This window comes from Mya arenaria, chromosome 3 (genome assembly GCF_026914265.1).
Source record: "Mya arenaria isolate MELC-2E11 chromosome 3, ASM2691426v1".
NCBI lineage: Eukaryota > Metazoa > Mollusca > Bivalvia > Myida > Myidae > Mya > Mya arenaria.
This window is the reverse complement of record NC_069124.1, coordinates 78,153,502-78,172,308: the sequence shown is the minus strand read 5'-3', so window position 1 is coordinate 78,172,308 and position 18,807 is coordinate 78,153,502. Positions and strand designations below refer to the sequence as shown.

The 18,807-nt window shown below is 38.4% G+C and overlaps 1 protein-coding gene across 1 annotated transcript; it reads right to left on the bottom strand.

Moving 5' to 3' along the window:
* Positions 1 to 347: 347 nt before the first annotated feature.
* Positions 348 to 18,801, bottom strand: LOC128227101 (uncharacterized). Its single transcript, XM_052937308.1, has 15 exons — positions 18,492 to 18,801; positions 16,285 to 16,413; positions 13,474 to 13,653; positions 12,933 to 13,118; positions 10,725 to 12,571; positions 10,353 to 10,529; positions 9,943 to 10,051; positions 4,760 to 8,072; positions 4,317 to 4,555; positions 4,124 to 4,188; positions 3,709 to 3,901; positions 3,331 to 3,373; positions 2,876 to 3,012; positions 2,475 to 2,603; positions 348 to 2,268 (listed from the first exon to the last, which is right to left on the bottom strand). Exons 1-15 carry the CDS (start codon positions 18,648 to 18,650, stop codon positions 1,201 to 1,203), a joined length of 7,974 nt encoding a protein of 2,657 aa, XP_052793268.1. The 5' UTR covers positions 18,651 to 18,801; the 3' UTR covers positions 348 to 1,200.
* Positions 18,802 to 18,807: the final 6 nt, after the last annotated feature.

Here is an 18,807-nt window from a genome sequence, read left to right as displayed (position 1 = left end):
TAAAAAACGCTTCAATGACAATTGAAAGTACCTGGCATACTTTTGACTGAACAGCTTCGGTTCAATGACGTCACTTTTTTCATTGACACAATCTTATAGTCATTTTTTTAAGATCAGAGGTATTCCCAAGGTACCATGTTCATCAGAGTATACGCAACAGAAAGAATATACGTTCAGCGCAAAAGGAGTGTAAACATAATGTGTCAAATATTTTTGATAGCATTTTCTTGCACTTCAAACATATAATCTGCTTTTTAGTTTATTAATCGGCTAAATCAATGATCAGGTTATTTTTTATAGTAATAAGTCTACCGGCCTGATACCAAAACCAAAATGAACAGATTCAATATATTTTACCATTTTATTCATAATTTTTCATGAGAGATTATGTTAAAAGAACAACATAATTATTACAATGTAACTGAAGGTTGGCCTGCAGATCATGATTAATGTTGCTGTCTCCAGTTAAATCACCATCACTGCAACAGTTTGTTCTCCAACACAACACGGCACTTTACATTACACACAATGACATATTCATACAGTCAGTCAAAAATGGGATTTATTAAACACATTTTATGGTCTTTCAAAACAATTATATATATAGTATCCACACCATATTAAGAACAACTTATTAACAATTAATATAACTTAACAAATTCAGATTTCAACATTTGGTACAGATTTAAAATAATAAAAGGTACTGTTTACATATAAAAAAGGACACAGCTATATACAAATCATATCATTCTATAAGCACATACTCCCATTAGCCCATACTGTGATGTACCCAACTTCAATATAGCACTTTGTAAAAATAAGGCTTTAGTACAGTTTTAGCGTCCTTGAAACCCTGATAGAAATACAAAACCATGAATACGTTCTCTTTAACCATTAAAACACATTATCAGCTAGCTACTCAACAGCATGAAAACTAATAATACCATAACAAAAACACAATGCATCCTATGTTTCCTATAAAAATACAAAATGTTGAGGTTTCACCTCCAGTAATTAATATATCTGATAAAAGTCTTGAGCAGAATGGAAATTTTAAAACCCCAAAAATGCATAACACTGTCAAAAATAACACATTCTAATCAAAATATCAAATGATTTAAATATGCATTTGCACGATAATGAACATCAACAGTGATGCTTCAATGATCAATAACTGCTCTGAATCTATTACATAGAAACTTATGGACTAGGCAGTTCATCTCTAGTTGGGGTGCTGGCATTTGATTCAATTTCCAGCACATCCGGAGTGATTTCTACTGGACCCTTTTTCACAGCCAAGTTTGCCTTGCTTAGTAGGGAGTATGAGCGAGGAGATAGGCCAGACTTTAGCCTCAATTGTTCCGCTGTTTCCGTGGTGCCCCCACTGGTGATTACAGAGAGAGCATCAGTCATACCGACTGATGGCTCCACTTCAGTGGTTTTGTCTATTGTTGATTGCACATTTATTTCAGTTTCTGTATCTGTAGGTGTAGTCACCTCTGTTTTGATGGCAACAGGGGTAACTGAGAGTGATTGCACGTCAGGTTCTGTGATAGGCTCTCGAGGTGAAACAGGCTCTTTCTTAATGGTGACAGTGTTGACTGTGAGAGGCTTCACACTGTCATCAGTCAATTCAGCGTTTGACTCAGCAGTTGTCTCTGGTGTAACACTTTCCTGAGATTGATTCAACTCTGCAGCTGATGAGATTTGATCCTGTGAAAACTGATCGTGACTCTCACTTGCATTCTTATTATCAGAAGTGTCCATGCTCTCAGAAACTTCAGTTTTCACCTCAATTTGTTCTGACAAGTTTGTGTTCGTAGGCATTGTTGCATCTTCAGCAGTGTCCATTGGTTCTGTTTTGGTGTAGACATTCACATCTGGTTTGGTATCAAGATCAGCTGACTGGCTAGCTGAATTATTGTCAGTGGGGTCCTCCTGAGAAGAGGATAGTTGTTTTGGTAACAGCCCTGCAAAACTTGTAGGACCCGAGGTTGGAGTATCATTGTTGTCAGCAGCATTGCCACTGTCTCCAGACTCATGTTTCACATGAACTTGTTTCACATCATAAGTGCTGGCAGCTGTAAGTGAGGTAGATGTGCCATCAACATTATCGGTGCTTGCATCAGACTGAGGTTGGATTTGCCTCTCATCTTCAAATGACTTGTGATGTTCGTCTATGGAGGCCTCCTCATAGTGAAGGGACTTCCGCATCGCAAACTTAGGCTCCTCCTTCAGTACAGAGGGACTTGGTGTTCCTTCTGATGCCTACAAAATAATACAAACATTAATATATACACGCACAAACACACAGATCCATGCAGAACAAAATATGCAATTTTCCAAATCAAAACAAGTGCTCTTTCTGTTTAGTGTTATTGAATATTGCAAAGTACCAAATTTTTGAGGGACTTTGCTTCACTTCTTTCCTTAAAACTAATTTTATTGTCTCATACAATTGTGCCTGATCTTACATCTGTATGGTCCTCGAAGCAGATGGGGTGGTACGACTTGCCATTGACGCGGATAGCCTCGCGCAGTCGCCATTCCTCCATCTCCTCATCCCAGAACAGCTCAAAAGGCTCCTGGCAGATTGTGCACATCTGGAAACAGAGTTTGAATACAAAATGTCCTAATATGACAATAATACAAACACTGTCAATAAATAATATCATAAGTTATTATGAAACTGATTTTTTACACAAACTTTAAAACAAAATTGACAAACTCATTATCATAATTGATACTTGAATGCATGTCAGCTACTGAATTAAGAAATTTTAAATTCAATTATTATTAACACTTTATTAATAATAAGTATATATTATAATGCTTTTAACACTACAGTTTTAAACAATACGCCAGCACTACTCACATCGAGAGTGTCTACACCGGAAGCCTTGGGACACTTGATGACACTAGCACCATCTGGGAGACTGGGCAGGGACAGACTGGACTTGGCTGGAGTGCCTTCCCCAGGCGGCTTCTGCTGCTCAAAGAAGCTACTTTTTCCTGCAGAAAACCACACCGCATAGATTTAAAGCGGGTATTAGTATGTTGATGAAATACAAGTATGACCAAAGTATTTTACAGCCCTCTATCCGAACAATAAACTTATAATACCGCCACGTTAAAATTATGCCTCAAAACACACTTTATTAGCAATATAAATAATGCTTTCTAAGGCTACACTGCAATTATGTATAGAATAAGTGATATCTTACACTATAACGAGATTCTATTCTATTGATTATGTTCAATTACTCTTTAGCGCCACTTTTGAATGTTTATAGAGCAGTATTCCATTGAAACTATTGATCAATCAGTTACCTATATCCTCATCCTCTACAACTTCCTCAAACTGTACCCAGTCCTGAAATATACAACACCACTATTCTGCTTTACTGTTGCAATAACAATAATACACATGTGATTTCACAAGAGAAAGATGGGATGCCAACATTTGTCTGATTGTCTCAGTCAATGAATAAGGATAACTGGACAGAAATTATTTCATGTACATTCATCATTATTTCCATGGGTACAAAATCTCATGTTAGTAACTATTATTAAGTTTTGCCTATGGTCAACATTTATAAGGTTTTTTAATGTGAAAATTGTTCAAAAACGAAACTATATAATATTGACACAATGTACATGTATATAAATGCGAGCAATAAAGACAAAATGAGAGCCACATATGCATACCTCAACAATGTAATACCACTTCCTGCACTGTGTGACCTTCATGTCGTCCTTCTCCTTGCGGTTCTGCCTGAAGTGCCAGTCCAGATGTTTGCGGTAAACTTTTTCTCTAACATCATCCTCAGTGTTGAAGCGCTGACCACATGAGGTACACTGCATGCCAGCATACAGCTGCTCCAGAGCTCCCATGTGCAGACTGTATAAAGGTACATTGCATGAGTCAACTTATATATTATTTGTCTACATATTTTCAAAACAAAGCACATTTAAAAAAGCCTGTTTAATAATGCTGTATATGCTTTAATAACAATAAAACACAGAACTAAAGAGAGTCAGTTTAGAACTGTATGTCTTTCTTGAAAATGACAAGAAATGTTTGTCAAGTGAAAACAGGGTTTACATCCAGAGTAAAAGGTACCTCTTCATGTTGACAATGTTCAGCGCTGTTAAGTCAGGAATGTCAGAAAACTTCTCAGGCTCCTTCTGCAATACAACAAACATTTAATGACTGTCAAAAGTGATATCAGTACAAACTTATGTAAAGAAATTAGCTATTAAATTTGAGGATTTTTAGCAAAAAATGTTTTTTAAATTATTTGGTATATTCTCACCTGCATTGGTCTTGGCATATTTGACTTCACATCCCTCTGTACGGGCTCAGTCTTCACGTTGTCTGCCTCTTTCTTGATGAGGCCTGTCTTGACCAGGTTGTCCAGAAGACTGTTTATGTCCAAGGGACCGGTTGGCCCTGCAGGGGCTGGGGGTGCAAATCCAGGAGGGCCTGTAGATGGAGGAACCCCAAACAGCGTGGAAAACACCCCCGACATGGAGGTTGGCTGGCTTACCGGACCTGTATCATCAATGTCAATTAGTACATTCTTCTATTCCATATTTCACTTTGGCTACCATATTATTTAAGGGTTGCTGCATACTGTTACTCTTTATTCAAAACATACATATGTATAAGCAAAAGAAGTGACTCTATGGGAAAACTGTTAGGTACTTTTAAACAATCATCATATTTGACAACATATTAAGTGGCAATACTAGTTACCCAATGTAGGTCCAAGTCCTGGAATGATTGCAGAGTTTTGAATTGGTGCCATACTGACTGGAGGCATGCCAACAGGCCCACTGACAGGCATGGAACTGCCCATGTTCACTCCTCCTACTGGTGGTGGGCCCATGGCTCTTTGCTGGGGAGGCAGAGGTCCATCCATCAACAGGTTTGGACCTGGTCCTGGCAGCATCATGGGGCCTAGGGGAAGTCCTGGTGGCATATTAGGTCTGTGTGCAATCATGGGTCCTGGCGGGCCTATGGGAGGGAGAATCTTTACATCAGGTGGAGGGCCCGGCAATCGAACCATCAATATGTTGTTCCCCAATGCAACTTCCTTCGGAGGCTCATTGAACTTCAACTCAAACCACTTTCCATCTATGATTATCTCATGACATGGACCACCCAAAGCAACATAATGATACCTGTTTCCAACCCGCAGCTTTGCTGCGTGATCAGTATGAATTTTATACTGTTTTCCATTGATGTATACATCTCTTGGACAACCATCAAACCTTATTCCGTGTAACACACCATCAATATTCACACAGGGTTGTTGCATGTTCAACTGAAGCTCGCGCGATTTTCCATCTATCAGTATAGTCCTTGGTGGTGGATCAAATCTCAGTTCTACCCTTTTTTCATCAAAGAAAACATACCTAGGCTCACCTCCGTACTTTCCGATTTCATTCTTATCAATAAGGATCATCATGTCTCTTCCATCTATTTGAATTTTGTGAGGTTTTCCAGCAAATTCAACACTTTTTGGAGGAGAATCAACTCTTACCTCAAACAGTTGCCCATCTATCCATAAGTTAACTGGTCTACCAAGATAGAATATCTTTTCTTTTCGACCTCTGATCTCTATATCCTTTACTCTTTCGCCAAATTTGTACACAAGATGGCCATCAATAACTATACCTCTCCTTGCTGGATCAGCAAATACCTCAATGTTCATTGAATCCCAAAGTACCTTTCTTGGAGGTGCTCCAAGTTTGATTTCAAAATTTCTTCTTCCAATAACAACCTCTTCACTTACTTGTGGTCCCATATCTGCAAAACATCTAAACCTTGGATCTCCAAATTTATCAATAAAGGAGTCGAGCTCATTGACATTAACAGGCTTTATGTCAGGTATAGAAGCAGGCATAAAGTCTTCATTTCTAGACCCTTGCATTTTTGATCCAGGGCCCCTAGGCCCTCCTCTTTGCCCCATCATTTTGGGTTCATTGAAGTGACTTCGCCCTCTGGCTCTTCCACGTTGAAATCTCTCTTCATGTCTAAACCTATGACCTTTGCCAAACCCATCATCACGTGGACCTCCTTCATTGAATCTGTCTTCATGTCTAAATCTATCTCCGTGAGGTCTGTCTTCTGACCTCCAATCATCTGGTCCGTTTCTTGAGTCAAATTCCCTTCTTCTTTCCCTATCCTTCATAGGTGAAGAGATTTTATTCCAGGGTGGAAGTCCGGTTCTAGGGTCTGTTTCATCATATCTCCCTGGACTACGTGGATGTCCAGGCTCTGGCATGTCAAACTCACGTGGACTTCCCATCCTCCTATCATCTTTGTCATCCCTCCAGCTATCAGGTGGTCCTGGCACACCCGGCCCTCCAACACCTGATGATAGCTTTTCTGTTCTTCCTGCCCCTCTTTGATCTCTGAAATTACCACGGCCTCTACCCCTTACTCGCCTTTCTTCAAATCTCCCTGGCGGTCCCCTATCCTTGTCAAAGTCAGATCCTACTCTCCTATCTGGAGACCCATCTCTCCAAAAACCAGGTGGTCCCTCTCTTCTGAAATCTGAATGCCCATCTTGCCTGTAATCATGAGGCCTGTCTCTTCTCATATCTGGACCTTCCCTTTTAAAACCAGGATCATCTCTCAGGTTTGGAGGGCCATCCCTTCTAAAATCAGGCTCATCTCTAAATGCTGAACCATCCCTTCTAAATCCTGAGTCATCCCTTCTAAACCCTGGGTCATCTCTAAGTGGGGGACCATCCCTTCTAAACCCTGGGTCATCTCTAAGTTGGGGCCCATCCCTTCTAAAACCTGGTTCATCTCTAAATGGGGGACAATCCCTCCTAAAACCTGGGTCATCCCTAAATGGGGGACCATCTCTTTTTAGTCCAGGATCCTCTTTTATGTCCGGAGGTCCATCTATTCTAAATCCTGGTTCATCTCTCCTGTCCAGAGGCCCATCCCTTCTAAATCCAGTGTCATCTCTAAATGGAAGACCTTCCCTTTTAAAACCAGGATCATCTCTCATGTCCGGAGGACCATCCCTTCTCAAACCTTGGTCATCTCTAAATGAGGGACCATCCCTTCTAAATCCTGTGTCATCTATCCTGTCTAGAGGCCCATCCCTTCTAAAGCCTGGGTCATCTTTGAATGGGGGACCATCTCTTCTAAAATCAGGGTCATCTCTAAATTGAGGCCCATCTCTATTAAAACCTGGGTCATCTCTGAATGGGGGGACATCCCTTCTAAATCCTGGATCATCTCTACTGTCAGTTGGCCCCTCTCTTCTGAAACTATGATCATCATTAAATGGGGGTCCATCCTTTCTAAAATCGGAGTCATTTCTTAAGTCAGGAGGCCCATCTCTTCTGAAGTCTTGAGGTCCTCCTCTCCTTATATCAGGTGGTCCATTATTTCTAAAATCAGATCCATCACTCCTAAACTCTGACTGTTCTATTCTTAAGTCGTGAGGTCCATCTTTTCTAAAATCATCATGGCCTTCCTTTCTCAGATCAGCAGGTCCATCCTTTCTGAAGTCTGAGGTACCATCTCTACTTGAACTTTCATTTGAGTGTTCATCAATAGCTGTTCTGCTTCTTCTCTCTGGTGGCCCATCAAACCTATCTCTATCATTGGGACTATGCAAGATCGGCATTTTGCTTACATCAAAAGAATCGCTGTTTTGGGAATTCAGATCAGCACCAGGAAACCTTACTGTGCCAAACTCATGCACTGGGGATTCTGGGTATAAATTTCTAAGCTCTTTCCTTGAGTCATCTTCTGAAATTTTGCTTTCCTGAGACTTTTTCGGAATTTTGAAGCGTTCTGGCGGGCGGTCTGTGTCTAGTTCCTGTTTGGTAACTTGGGCTGCAACATGTTCCTGTGCTGTTGTGGTAGGTGACTGAAGATCACTGTCTGAGGGGGGCTGAAGGGTGGTAACCCCATCTGTGGATAGACGTCGGTCCTGCTCCTGCTGCAGCTGCCGTATCTGCACTAGCTTGCCCAACTGGCTCAGAAGTTCTTGGTGCTGCTCTGGTGTAATCTTGCCTGCCTGTAATCTCTGGTGTGCCTGTACATAGAAACAAATGATTTCATTGCAATAATGACCAAAATGAAGATAGTGAAATATCATTTGATTTGACAACCAGTGAAATACTATTGTGTATGTAAACAAGAGAAGTAGCAGACGACACAGCCATTCGCACAAATCAAAAGATCATTCAGCGCTGATCGGCGGTTTAAAATTAATACATCACAATGCAATAAAAACCAGGTTTAATTTGCACAATAAAATTACAGTAAGTTGGACAAATGATTGATAGGCATACACATGGCCAGGTTTAACTCTATTTGGTTCCCTTTATTAAGACTAGATCTTTGTCAGCGACAAGCATACATTGTCCAGCCTGCTGCTCAATAGAAATGCTAATGAACTTTTATTGGAGTTTTTCAGTGCCCAATGCCAATCTAATAGCGTAGATTTTGAAAACAAGAGGCCCAAAAGGGCCTATGCTCTACTGGCATGGCTTTTGTGGTCATCTCAATCCAGAGCATTTATGTATGGGTAAAAATAAAAGGGCAACAGACATATAGTTTATGTTTTGTGTTTGGGTTACCTGAAAAGGTAGCACGTTCAACATCTAAGCCCAGAAAGTATTGTCAGCAGATTAGTTGCATGAACTACTTTAATATGTTCCAAGTAAAAGTCATCTGACAAAAAAAAAATGCTTTCAAAACTGTACTCATAGTAAAAATTTCTGTAGTTTTAAAAGTTAAAAAAAGTTGGTCAAAAGGTCAAAGTCAAGGGCATCCTAGGACAACATTGATCAATTTGAACAAACATTCACAATCAATTGTGCTGAGATGGATGCACGAACACACAAAAAGATTTTCAAACCTTTCCAGATTTACGTTTACCAAACCTGTGAACCCTGGGTGTGGCCAGTCATGACACCAGGTTCATAACTTATAAACATTCACAAACAATTTTGTTAAGATGAATGCACAAACTACAGAACTTAAAGCTTAAAAATGGCCTTTGGGCTTTCAACAAGAACAAGGCAGAGTAATTCACAAAATCAACTGCAGAAGCAAAAAGCATATTGTCTCTCAAGATCCTAGACTTGCAAATTGTCTCCCTTAACTCTAGACTTGAATTTACATGTACATGTAAACTTGGCTAAAAATAGAATTCGCTCATGCAGACCTGGCTAAAAATAGAAAGCATTTCTTTAAAACTTTCATAGACCATAATCTAGGCATGCATGGGCGGATCTGGCTGGTTTTCCAAAGGAACCGAGCTCTTATGGATATCTAGATACTGGACAAGTTTCATTGAGATACAATCAAAACTGAAGACTGTATCGTGTTCACAAGCAATTGTTTACACAATAGCATTTTTTTATACTATCAAGGGCCATAATCTAGGCATGCATGGGCGGATCTGGCTGGTTTTCGAAAGGAACCCAGCTCTAATGGATATCTAGATACTGTACAAGTTTCATCGAGATACAATCAAAACTGAAGACTGTATCGTGTTCACAAGCAATTGTTTACAGACGCACGAACGCACGGATGCACATAATACGTACACATTACCATCGCATAAGCTCTTCTGGCCTTTGGCCAGTAGAGCGAAAAACGGTTACCTAATGAATTGTTTATAATGTCAGATCTGGGCAGTACTGGATGCCAAGAATATCTGCCATTTATCACTCATGCTTTCCTTAGTTTATCAAGAGACAAAAAGCATAATAATTATATTTAAGGAAAAAAATCCTGAGATTTTAACAATGAACAGAAAAAGACAAGCGCAGCTTTATGATAGCCTTGCTGACGTTGACTTGAACATGACGATTATTTTAGTTATGGCTTGGATGATTTTTGATTTACTCAATTTCCATTAGGATTTAAATACTAAAATACTTCAGCCAGCTTACTTGTAATAGTATTTCTGTGTGTTGGTCTGAGGAGATCTCCATGGTTGGAGAAGTCTGTTCTGGCTCGGGCTGTCCCACACGGAAGTCAATGTCCTGGGGCTCGTCCAACCTGTACAAGACACAAAAGAGCAAAACATAAGATTTCTTACAACCATCTTACTGACCAGACGCAAAAACACTGAAGACCTAACTATTTAAACCTTGTCAAAAACAACAGTTTTCCATTACTTACAATTTAAATGAGTGTTTTTAAATAAGTCAACAACAATAAATTATCAAAAAGTTGCCTTCAAAAATGAAAATCACAGGCCTTGATTTCATAATCATGAGCAAACAATCAACAACTTTACATCTTGTACATACTTAAGCATACTGGTCAACAATATCTAATTAGCAACTGCCAAGCTTACCTGGGTTTTAGTTCGGCCACTGATTCATGCCTGTGTTTCTTGCGTTCAATGTCGTCCCTGAACATGTCACATCTGTCAGCCTTGTACGTGTCCCAGGCCTTTCCCCGAGGGGACTCTAGGGGTAGCCCCTTCGGCCCTACACTCCGGAAGTCCTCATCCTCACCACCAAACAAGTCACTAAAATGGTTCCAACAGTTTTTAAGAAATGTTTCTATTGAAAATTTTAAATATCGTAAGTGGCAAGAACACAATTTTTTTTACAGAAATAAACAAACAAGTATTTCTAATTAAAGTGATAAGCTAAAAAAATCTTACATAAAACAAGTTTGAAACTTGAGCCTAAAATATAAGACACAAACAGAACAAAGGTACCTTATATCATCTTCTATTTTAATCTCCTTTTTTATCATTCTACTGGAAACTTCATTGTCAACCTCCATGTTTTCCTCGGGAAAATTCTCCTCAGGCATCATGTCTGAATCCTCTGGGAAGTTTTGTTCAGGAATGTTGGTCTCATCGAAATCCTCAGATTCACTTGACACAGGTTCCAACTTGGGCTTCTTCAGAGTGACTAGATCTTCCTGATCTCTGCTACGAGCTCTCTTTTCAGCTTCTTTACCAGCTGACTTTCTTGTTTGCCTTCTAACAACATCGACAGACTCAGAGACCTTACCCAGCTTCTTATTTGAAACATTATCAATACTTTTACTAACTTTGACCCCTGATTTTTCAGACACACTAGAATTTGAGTTTGTTTTCTTCACACCTGGCCCTGGATCAGACCTTCGGGACTTTGCTATTGACTTAGAATCTGAGCCAGACTTTTTTGATTCACCTGACCTCCGTGTTGTGTCCTTTTTCACTGCCAATTCTTTGCTTAAATTCTTCTCAATTGTCTCCCTGCTACTTTTGTGCTCTAAACTGTCCCCCCTTCTATCACCAGCCCCGTCTCTCTGATTAGTACGACCACGAGAGTACTGTTTTGGAGAGCGCTGAAGTGGAGATCTTTCCCGTTCTTTGATATTGCTTCCTGGAAACCTCTCCTCTGGTTTCCCTTTACTTGTTCTCTTCTCGGCTCTTTGATTTTCTTCCACTCGCTTTTGCCTTTCTGCTTCAAAGGCATCTTTAAGTTTGGTATCTGCTGTGCTGTCTTTTTCTGTTGATCTTTTCTCAATAGTTGTAGGGTGTTTCGTTATTTCAGGTTTGATTTCCTTCACATGCTTGATTTCTTTTTCTTTTGATCTTCTTCCTGGGTCAGACCTATGCTGAATATGTTTTGTGCTAGAATTATTTTTATCCAACAGTTTAGAATGGATATCTTTATCTGGTGTATGTTTTAAGTCACTCTGTGACCTGTGTCGAGGATCAACTGGCTTGTTCCTAGCACTTGACCTAAACCCTTGTGAAGAATCATGCCCATCTGGTGAAAATGTCTGAGGGTTACCTCCATGTTTAGATCTAACTTCACTTACTCCCCATCCCTGATCACTTTGTTTAACCCTGACATCATTCATATTAACTCGAGGGTCACTTATACTGTGTCTTGGATCACCAACACTTCTGCGAGGATCACTTTGGTGTCCATGTCTAGAATCATTCATCTTTTGTCTAGGATCACGACTTTCCATACTAGCCAGTTGCCTGGCGTTAACATCCTGAGAACTTGAACGACTAGAATCAGAATCATTTTCATCACTAAATCTTGGTGAAAACACTTCCCCTTTAAAGGATTGCCCAGGCTGTGCAGGAGCAGCAAATGCCTGCCAATGACCTTGACCCTGTGAAGGTGGAATGAAGTGCCCATGTCCTTGACTTTGAAATGCCATGGGTCCAGGAAACTGATTTGGCATGTTATCTGGAAAAGACCCATGTCCATGAACTTCTGGACCTGGTGTAAACTGCTGGCCAGGTCCACTTGGAGCATTTTGATAGGAGCTGATTTGTGACATAGAATATGGCTGCATAGATGATGGGGGAATCTCTTGCGCATTACTTGCAAAACTGGTCTGGGATGGCACATCTGGCTCGGATCGTTTTATCCTTGGGTCCCTAAGTCTGGGATCTGTTGGACGCTGTCCCAGTTTCTGAGGAGGCTTTAGACTAGGATCCTCTTTAGGCCGCTGTCTTGGATCTTGAGGTGGCGCCACCGTCTCTGGCAAGGGAGCAGCATCTGCCAGACTCGGCATTGGCAAGCTGGTAATAGTTGTCGACTTATGGTGCTAAAATAGTTGTAAAATAATACATGCCTGTTAAACAGTGCATACACATGTGGAGTTGATATTTATGAAGTAGAACAATTTATTTATGCAAGAGAAGCAGGCTTATTCTACAAGGCAGTAACTATCACAAATGCTCTGAAGAATCATTCTGCAGTGCATCCAAAGTCCTATGCTTATTTTTTTCCCCCGAAGATTTTCCTAAATACTGGTATGTGCATCATGCACTACTATGCACAGCTCTGTGTTTCTTTATGGAGTCAAATTGAAATACTGTTACTTTCCAGGAAAAATAAGTGAAATAGCAAGATACTACACAGCATTTTAATATACGTCAGTTAATATAAAAAGCAATCTCACAAACCTGTTTTTTCATCTTCATTTTCTCCTCCGCCTCTGCCAATTCCAGCTGCAGCCTGGCCTCCTGCAGCTTGAGAAGCTCGTGTTGTTTGGCAATCAGCTTTTGCCGGATAGCAACTTCCTCCATCTCTGCATCGTCCTCCGGAGATGACTGCATGTCTGGGGAAGATCGCTCACCTTCACTGTTTTGCTGTAATAAACATTTTAACAATTGTAGCCCTTTTAATTGCTAGATGGATTTTTTATGTGTTAGGGAAAGAGGAAACCATTTTTTTCCTATCATAAGTCATGTTTATTTTGCAACCTGAAATGATATGCAGGTCCCAACAGTAACTGAAACCTTGTACCATTTCCAAAATTTCTACCCATATTTACTACCCGAGGATGAACCAATTTCTTGCACATGGTGTTTATCTGCTAGAGACTCAAAATGTTATCTTCCTTAATAACACTACTATATACTGGTTGGAAATATTTGTTTATACAGACAACTGAACATTTTTTTACAATTCTTTAAATTATTCAATAATGCTACATGTACTTACTCCTTGCAAGAACTTTGGGTTGACATGAATGATGGCATTTTCAGCTTTTGCAGTGATAGGCCAGGCTGGGTCAAGTGTGCTGTTGATTTTCACATCAATCATGTACAATTTCTGGTTTGGAAGAATCGAGCTCCAGGTCTGCCTTAGTTTGTACATGGATGCTCTTGTTCTCTCGTCAACCTATTGGACAGGCATGGGACTTTTCATTTTTGTTCAAAGAATTTATAAAATAACAAAACCAGTTACACTCAATGACTGTGCATTTTACATTAAATCCTATTCTAGCAATGAAAAGGAATTTGCTGTCGGAACAAATTCATTTCATACAAACTTTCTTTAAACAAGTTTTTTGCACTGACCTTATTTTGAAAGAGGATTGGGTTGATTTTAAGTTGATTCCAACAGGAACGTTTATGAGATAATTGGGACATCCATAATCTGCAATAATTTACCTTGGACAACGGATATTATATATCTTTAAATGTGACACTAGAGATTTCTCCAAGCTTCGGAATATGCATGTTTTACGAATTGTCAATGTTGAAATCCATGCCAAGTTTGTTTCAGATGTAACGGGAATCATATGCCATTGGCGCCCCATAATAATGTGCCTGTAACCCTTATTTAGGATAAAACTTGTTTAAATATAACTAGATCATGTTGCAATAATTTTTACCAAGACAATCATCCAATTAACCAGGTAATGATTTTTTCAGGACAACAGACATTTAAGTAAGATGATGGGACTCTACAGATATATGTTACTTCAAACATTTGTCCCAAGTTTCATAAATTATCTTTAACGGTTTACAAGATTTGGCTACAACTATTTTTTTCCATGCCGCAGCAAATGACGACACCATTGGGATGACAATATCTTTATTGTATTCTTCGAAAACAAGCTTAATTGTGGGTCGATTTATTTTTGCCCTACAAATCACACTGCTTTGGTTTACTTTACGCTTATAAATCAGCATACAAACAGCGGTTCTGACCAACGCTTGGTAAAAACGAGGGGAAATAAATTCATCCCTTTACTTATCAAGTCGGCAGTTTCTCTTTTACCTTTTTTTATTGTTTCTTTGAATATACAAGTGTTATGTCTCCTGCACAATGAGACGTCAGTGCACAGTCAATAATAGATGTTTTGATTGCCATGGCTAGATGCAAGCCTTACATTAACCTCTGTGATACTGACATTCCACCTAAAAACAGGTATTCCTTGATGTAGTAAATGATAGTTTTTACAGTAAGACATAATCTGCACTATGTTCATTTTTGCAGTGGCCAGTGATGTTTGACCTTGAATATTATATAACATAACCTTGGCCATAATCCTTGTGTTCTCAATTGGTGGAAAAAATCGCTTTGAAATGATAGGATTTAGTCTGGACTAAATGAGTACACCTTTACCATGGCAAACCTTATTACATGAGGTACTTTGACCTTCATCCAAAAAAACTATCATACAAAACATATTGCCTCATTGTAGCTATTATCTATGCCATATTTTTCCAGCATTGCATACAATCGGCGATCATAAGTGCCTTAGGGGTGATAGGGTCAACATTGAATTAAGTGATCCCATTGTCTGCAATCTGAAGCACCACATTTCTATTATAAAGCTTAAAAAACATAAGACACTAGCAAACTATCAACCCTAGATTTCCTTTTTAACACGTGTCTTATAAATCTGGACAAATTTAAACAATTGTTCCAGTGACCGACTTTTTAAATGTATATAAGGCAGAGTCCATTAATTGTGCTCTAACAGAAAAGAAATTGAATAATTTTGACCTTCAACAAAAGATAAGTGCATATGTTTGTTTTCTCCTAATTCATACATTAATGTTTGATAACAGTATATTTATTTTGGTTTTAATCCTTATCACTTGTTTTCATTTACAATATACCGGTATGAACGCTGCTGTCCGATCAAAGCTCATATTAACAACAAAATAACATTGATCATTGGCGATTGGAAACCTTCCGCAAAGCCCACAATCATTCCATCTTTTTGATTATTAAAATAAAGCTAAGCATTGCCTATTAACATCTTAATGGCACAGCCAGCAGAAATTTTACACAACAAAATGCACATTTTTCATTCACAAACAAAACAATGGCATTGACATCTAGGGTCAAACAGCTTGCAAAAATTTAACCATACAAAATACACGATTTTCATCACACTCAAATCTGCTGCTGAATTAAGGCTCTGGTGTAACCATCAGATATCTACATACAGTAGTCCATAAAGAAGTTCTAAGCGCTTTTATGGCTTAAAAGTGTCCACCACATAATGAGTGAAGCATTATATAACTCCATCTTTGTCACAATTTATTATCCAGCTGAAGTATCTTCCATCTTGATGAGATTCCTCTGAAGACCATGTGCATTTTCCAATGCCAACTGTCGGAACATCTGGGAGCATTTTTCATTCTTCTATAAATGTTGCATAACACACATGCAAGCTTGTAGGTCACATTTATTTACAGAACATCATATATGTAAAATGCACAGTTCATTGAATGCAATTGTAAAAAATAATCAACACTTTTCGTTATATATTGAGTAAAATCACTGGTACGGTAATAATGCACACAAAAACAAGTGACAATGTATTTTGATACTCCAAATGCATTGTACCAAAAGCTATAAAAGTGATATAAGGCAATGATATTTTTTATAAATATTAAGTCAGTTGAAATAAATGTTAATAAATATTTTAGCTAATAAATAAGTTGTAATTAAATCAAATTATGAGTATCATTTTAAGTATAGTAATCAAATGATTCAATTCAAGCTGACCTGTTCAAAGACTGAACAAAATGTTGAAACAATATTCTTGGCAAAGAGGGACTTGTAACTTGTGGTACCCAAGTTCTTCATGACAGAATCAATCAGGTAGAGGGCAGGCAGCTTTCTCTCTGGTTTGCTCTGTGAATACAGAAAACAGTTAGGTACATGCAAACTTGACAATATTCCCCACTGAAGTGAAGGAGGGCTGAGCCAGGACCAGCTGATATGACCCTTGCAGCCCTGGGGTGGATGGTACGCCTCTGAACTTGTCCACATCATCCAGCTCCCAAGCTACAACACCAGTGCATCACATCAGTACACTACAGGACACTGAAAACAGTCTATTCATGGTTTAACACAAACATCACATTAACTCAATGCTGATAATCCTAAAATATTTACTCAGTTGTAATAGTTGTTAAAGATAGTTTTGAGATTCTAAGAACAAGCTTAATCCTTTACAAGAAATTACAATGGCAAGACCTTTACAAATTCTGATCAGAAATGTGACTGCTTTGATATCAAGAAAACATTACTCTGAAATTTTGAATTGGATTAACATGAAACAATAACTTACCTGTAAACAGCCTTACCTTTCATTGAACATTGACATATCTAGCTAATGGCAACTCTCTCAGCCAACAATGTGCAGTACTTTCAGAGCAAATCAAGATAATCATACCTCAGTTCCTACGGAGCACTTCAACTATCTGTCCTTGAAAGGATTTCTTATTTTCCGTTGCATCACTTGACAGTTGTGATTTGAATACAGGTTGGCAACCAGATTCATAGACGTTAACAGCAACCTAGATTTTTTCTTAATGACGTTCTTTAAAGCACTGTATGTATTGATGTGCAGTACCAATGCAACACAATAGCCTTCTGTGGCAGAATGTTGATAATATTAACATTAAATTTGATATCATTTATGAGAACATGTAATATTATACCATAACACAGTTACATGTATGTTTTCTTCATGTGTATATCAATTGGACTTACTCCACCTTTCTATAAAATACAATTGTTTTGTTTGATTCCAATACATAACTTTGTTCCAGTCTGTACCTTGAAGTGCAAATATCTTATGTCCGTGCAGTTTAATTAAAGTATATATATTCATAACAAGCAGGATATTGATATTCTTAACAGCTTTTTTCCTTAACTGCTGCATTCTCAATATTTCATAACACTTGATAAAAACTTCACGCAAAGTAGAAATGATTGGCTGTTTCAGATCATCAAATGCCTGTTGTAAACAGTAACCATACGCTTAAGAAGTTCAACCATCTTCACATTTGCTTTGTACCGTCCATATTATTTCATGCCCAGAATTTATATCCTTCACAAAGATTATACCGGATGTATTTATACTCTTCCACCTCAAAGGTATTTTAATGTGCCAAAATGTCTGCTTACCAATAAGTGTGACAATTACTTGATCTCATTTGTGCCATTAGTTATAAAATAATGAGCTGTTATCAATGTCAGCCATTTCAATGATTAATATCTTTGATTCAGTATCGCTTGAAAACGTTACTTCGTTTAATTCTCTGTTACAATATCAATGCTTTTCATCAACACTGTCAAAACAGACCAAAGTCTGATCTCAGTCAGGTTGCTTTGCAATTTTTCAAGCAATGCTATCGCAAACGTAACCAATAGACAAACCAATTATTTTCAAATCTTTAACGAATGAGACCATTCACACAGTAGCAACTGCAATGTTAAAGAAATCCATTGCTGACATTTCTAACTTAACAACATTATTCAAAGGAGTCCTTTAATATTGAAAGTATTTATACACATCAATTTATAATTAACTATGACAATTAATTCAATATGCATGAATTTCAATAAAAATACATTTGCTACGTCAGGAATGATCACATTAAACGTTACTCGCAATTCTTCATCATCCGAATACAGCAATGAAATCCAAACCATAGTGTAGTAATAGAAAAGATACAGAATGAATGAGAAAATCTATCAGGATATGTTTTTATTTACAATATACAAACAACAATGATAAATATTACTTAAATAATAAATAATAGCAAGCTAAAGTAGCTCCCCATATGGTGCCTCATAATCACATGACACAACTTCCTGTGTACGTGACCGATTCTATAAAACCATTGTGATTATAAAAATTAAATTAATATATATCGAAATCTTTAACAAACACGTGTTTCAATACATTAACTGAAATAAACCTTAGTGATGTGCTCTTCAATAACAGAAACAATCTCAGGGGCGTGATGCTCATGATCCTCGGCTAACATCGTCAGCATGTTGATCACAGGTTTGCTGTTGACGTGAAGATCCTTCAAGGAGTTTTTGTAGGCGTCAACGTCTTCTTGTGACAGCGCCATTTTGCACTTACGATAGTCTTTCAACAAGCGGCTAAGTAGGAAAGTCCAATTTTAACTCATTCTTGGGTTTTATTCAGGAGAATCCTGTTCCGTTTTCCGTTGTGTTGCCTTGGCTGAAATGTCCAATGCGGCGATGACGTCATAAGAATTGTAAGAG

Excerpts from the sequence above, each read along its gene's own strand:
- LOC128227101 (XM_052937308.1), bottom strand. The coding sequence starts at position 18,650 with ATGGCGCTGTCACAAGAAGACGTTGACGCCTACAAAAACTCCTTGAAG. Across the intron at positions 13,119-13,473 it reads ACCCAAAGTTCTTGCAAGGA|CAAAACAGTGAAGGTGAGCG; the intron begins GTAAGTACATGT and ends TGTTTATTACAG. Across the intron at positions 3,374-3,708 it reads AGTGGTATTACATTGTTGAG|GACTGGGTACAGTTTGAGGA; the intron begins GTATGCATATGT and ends TGTATATTTCAG.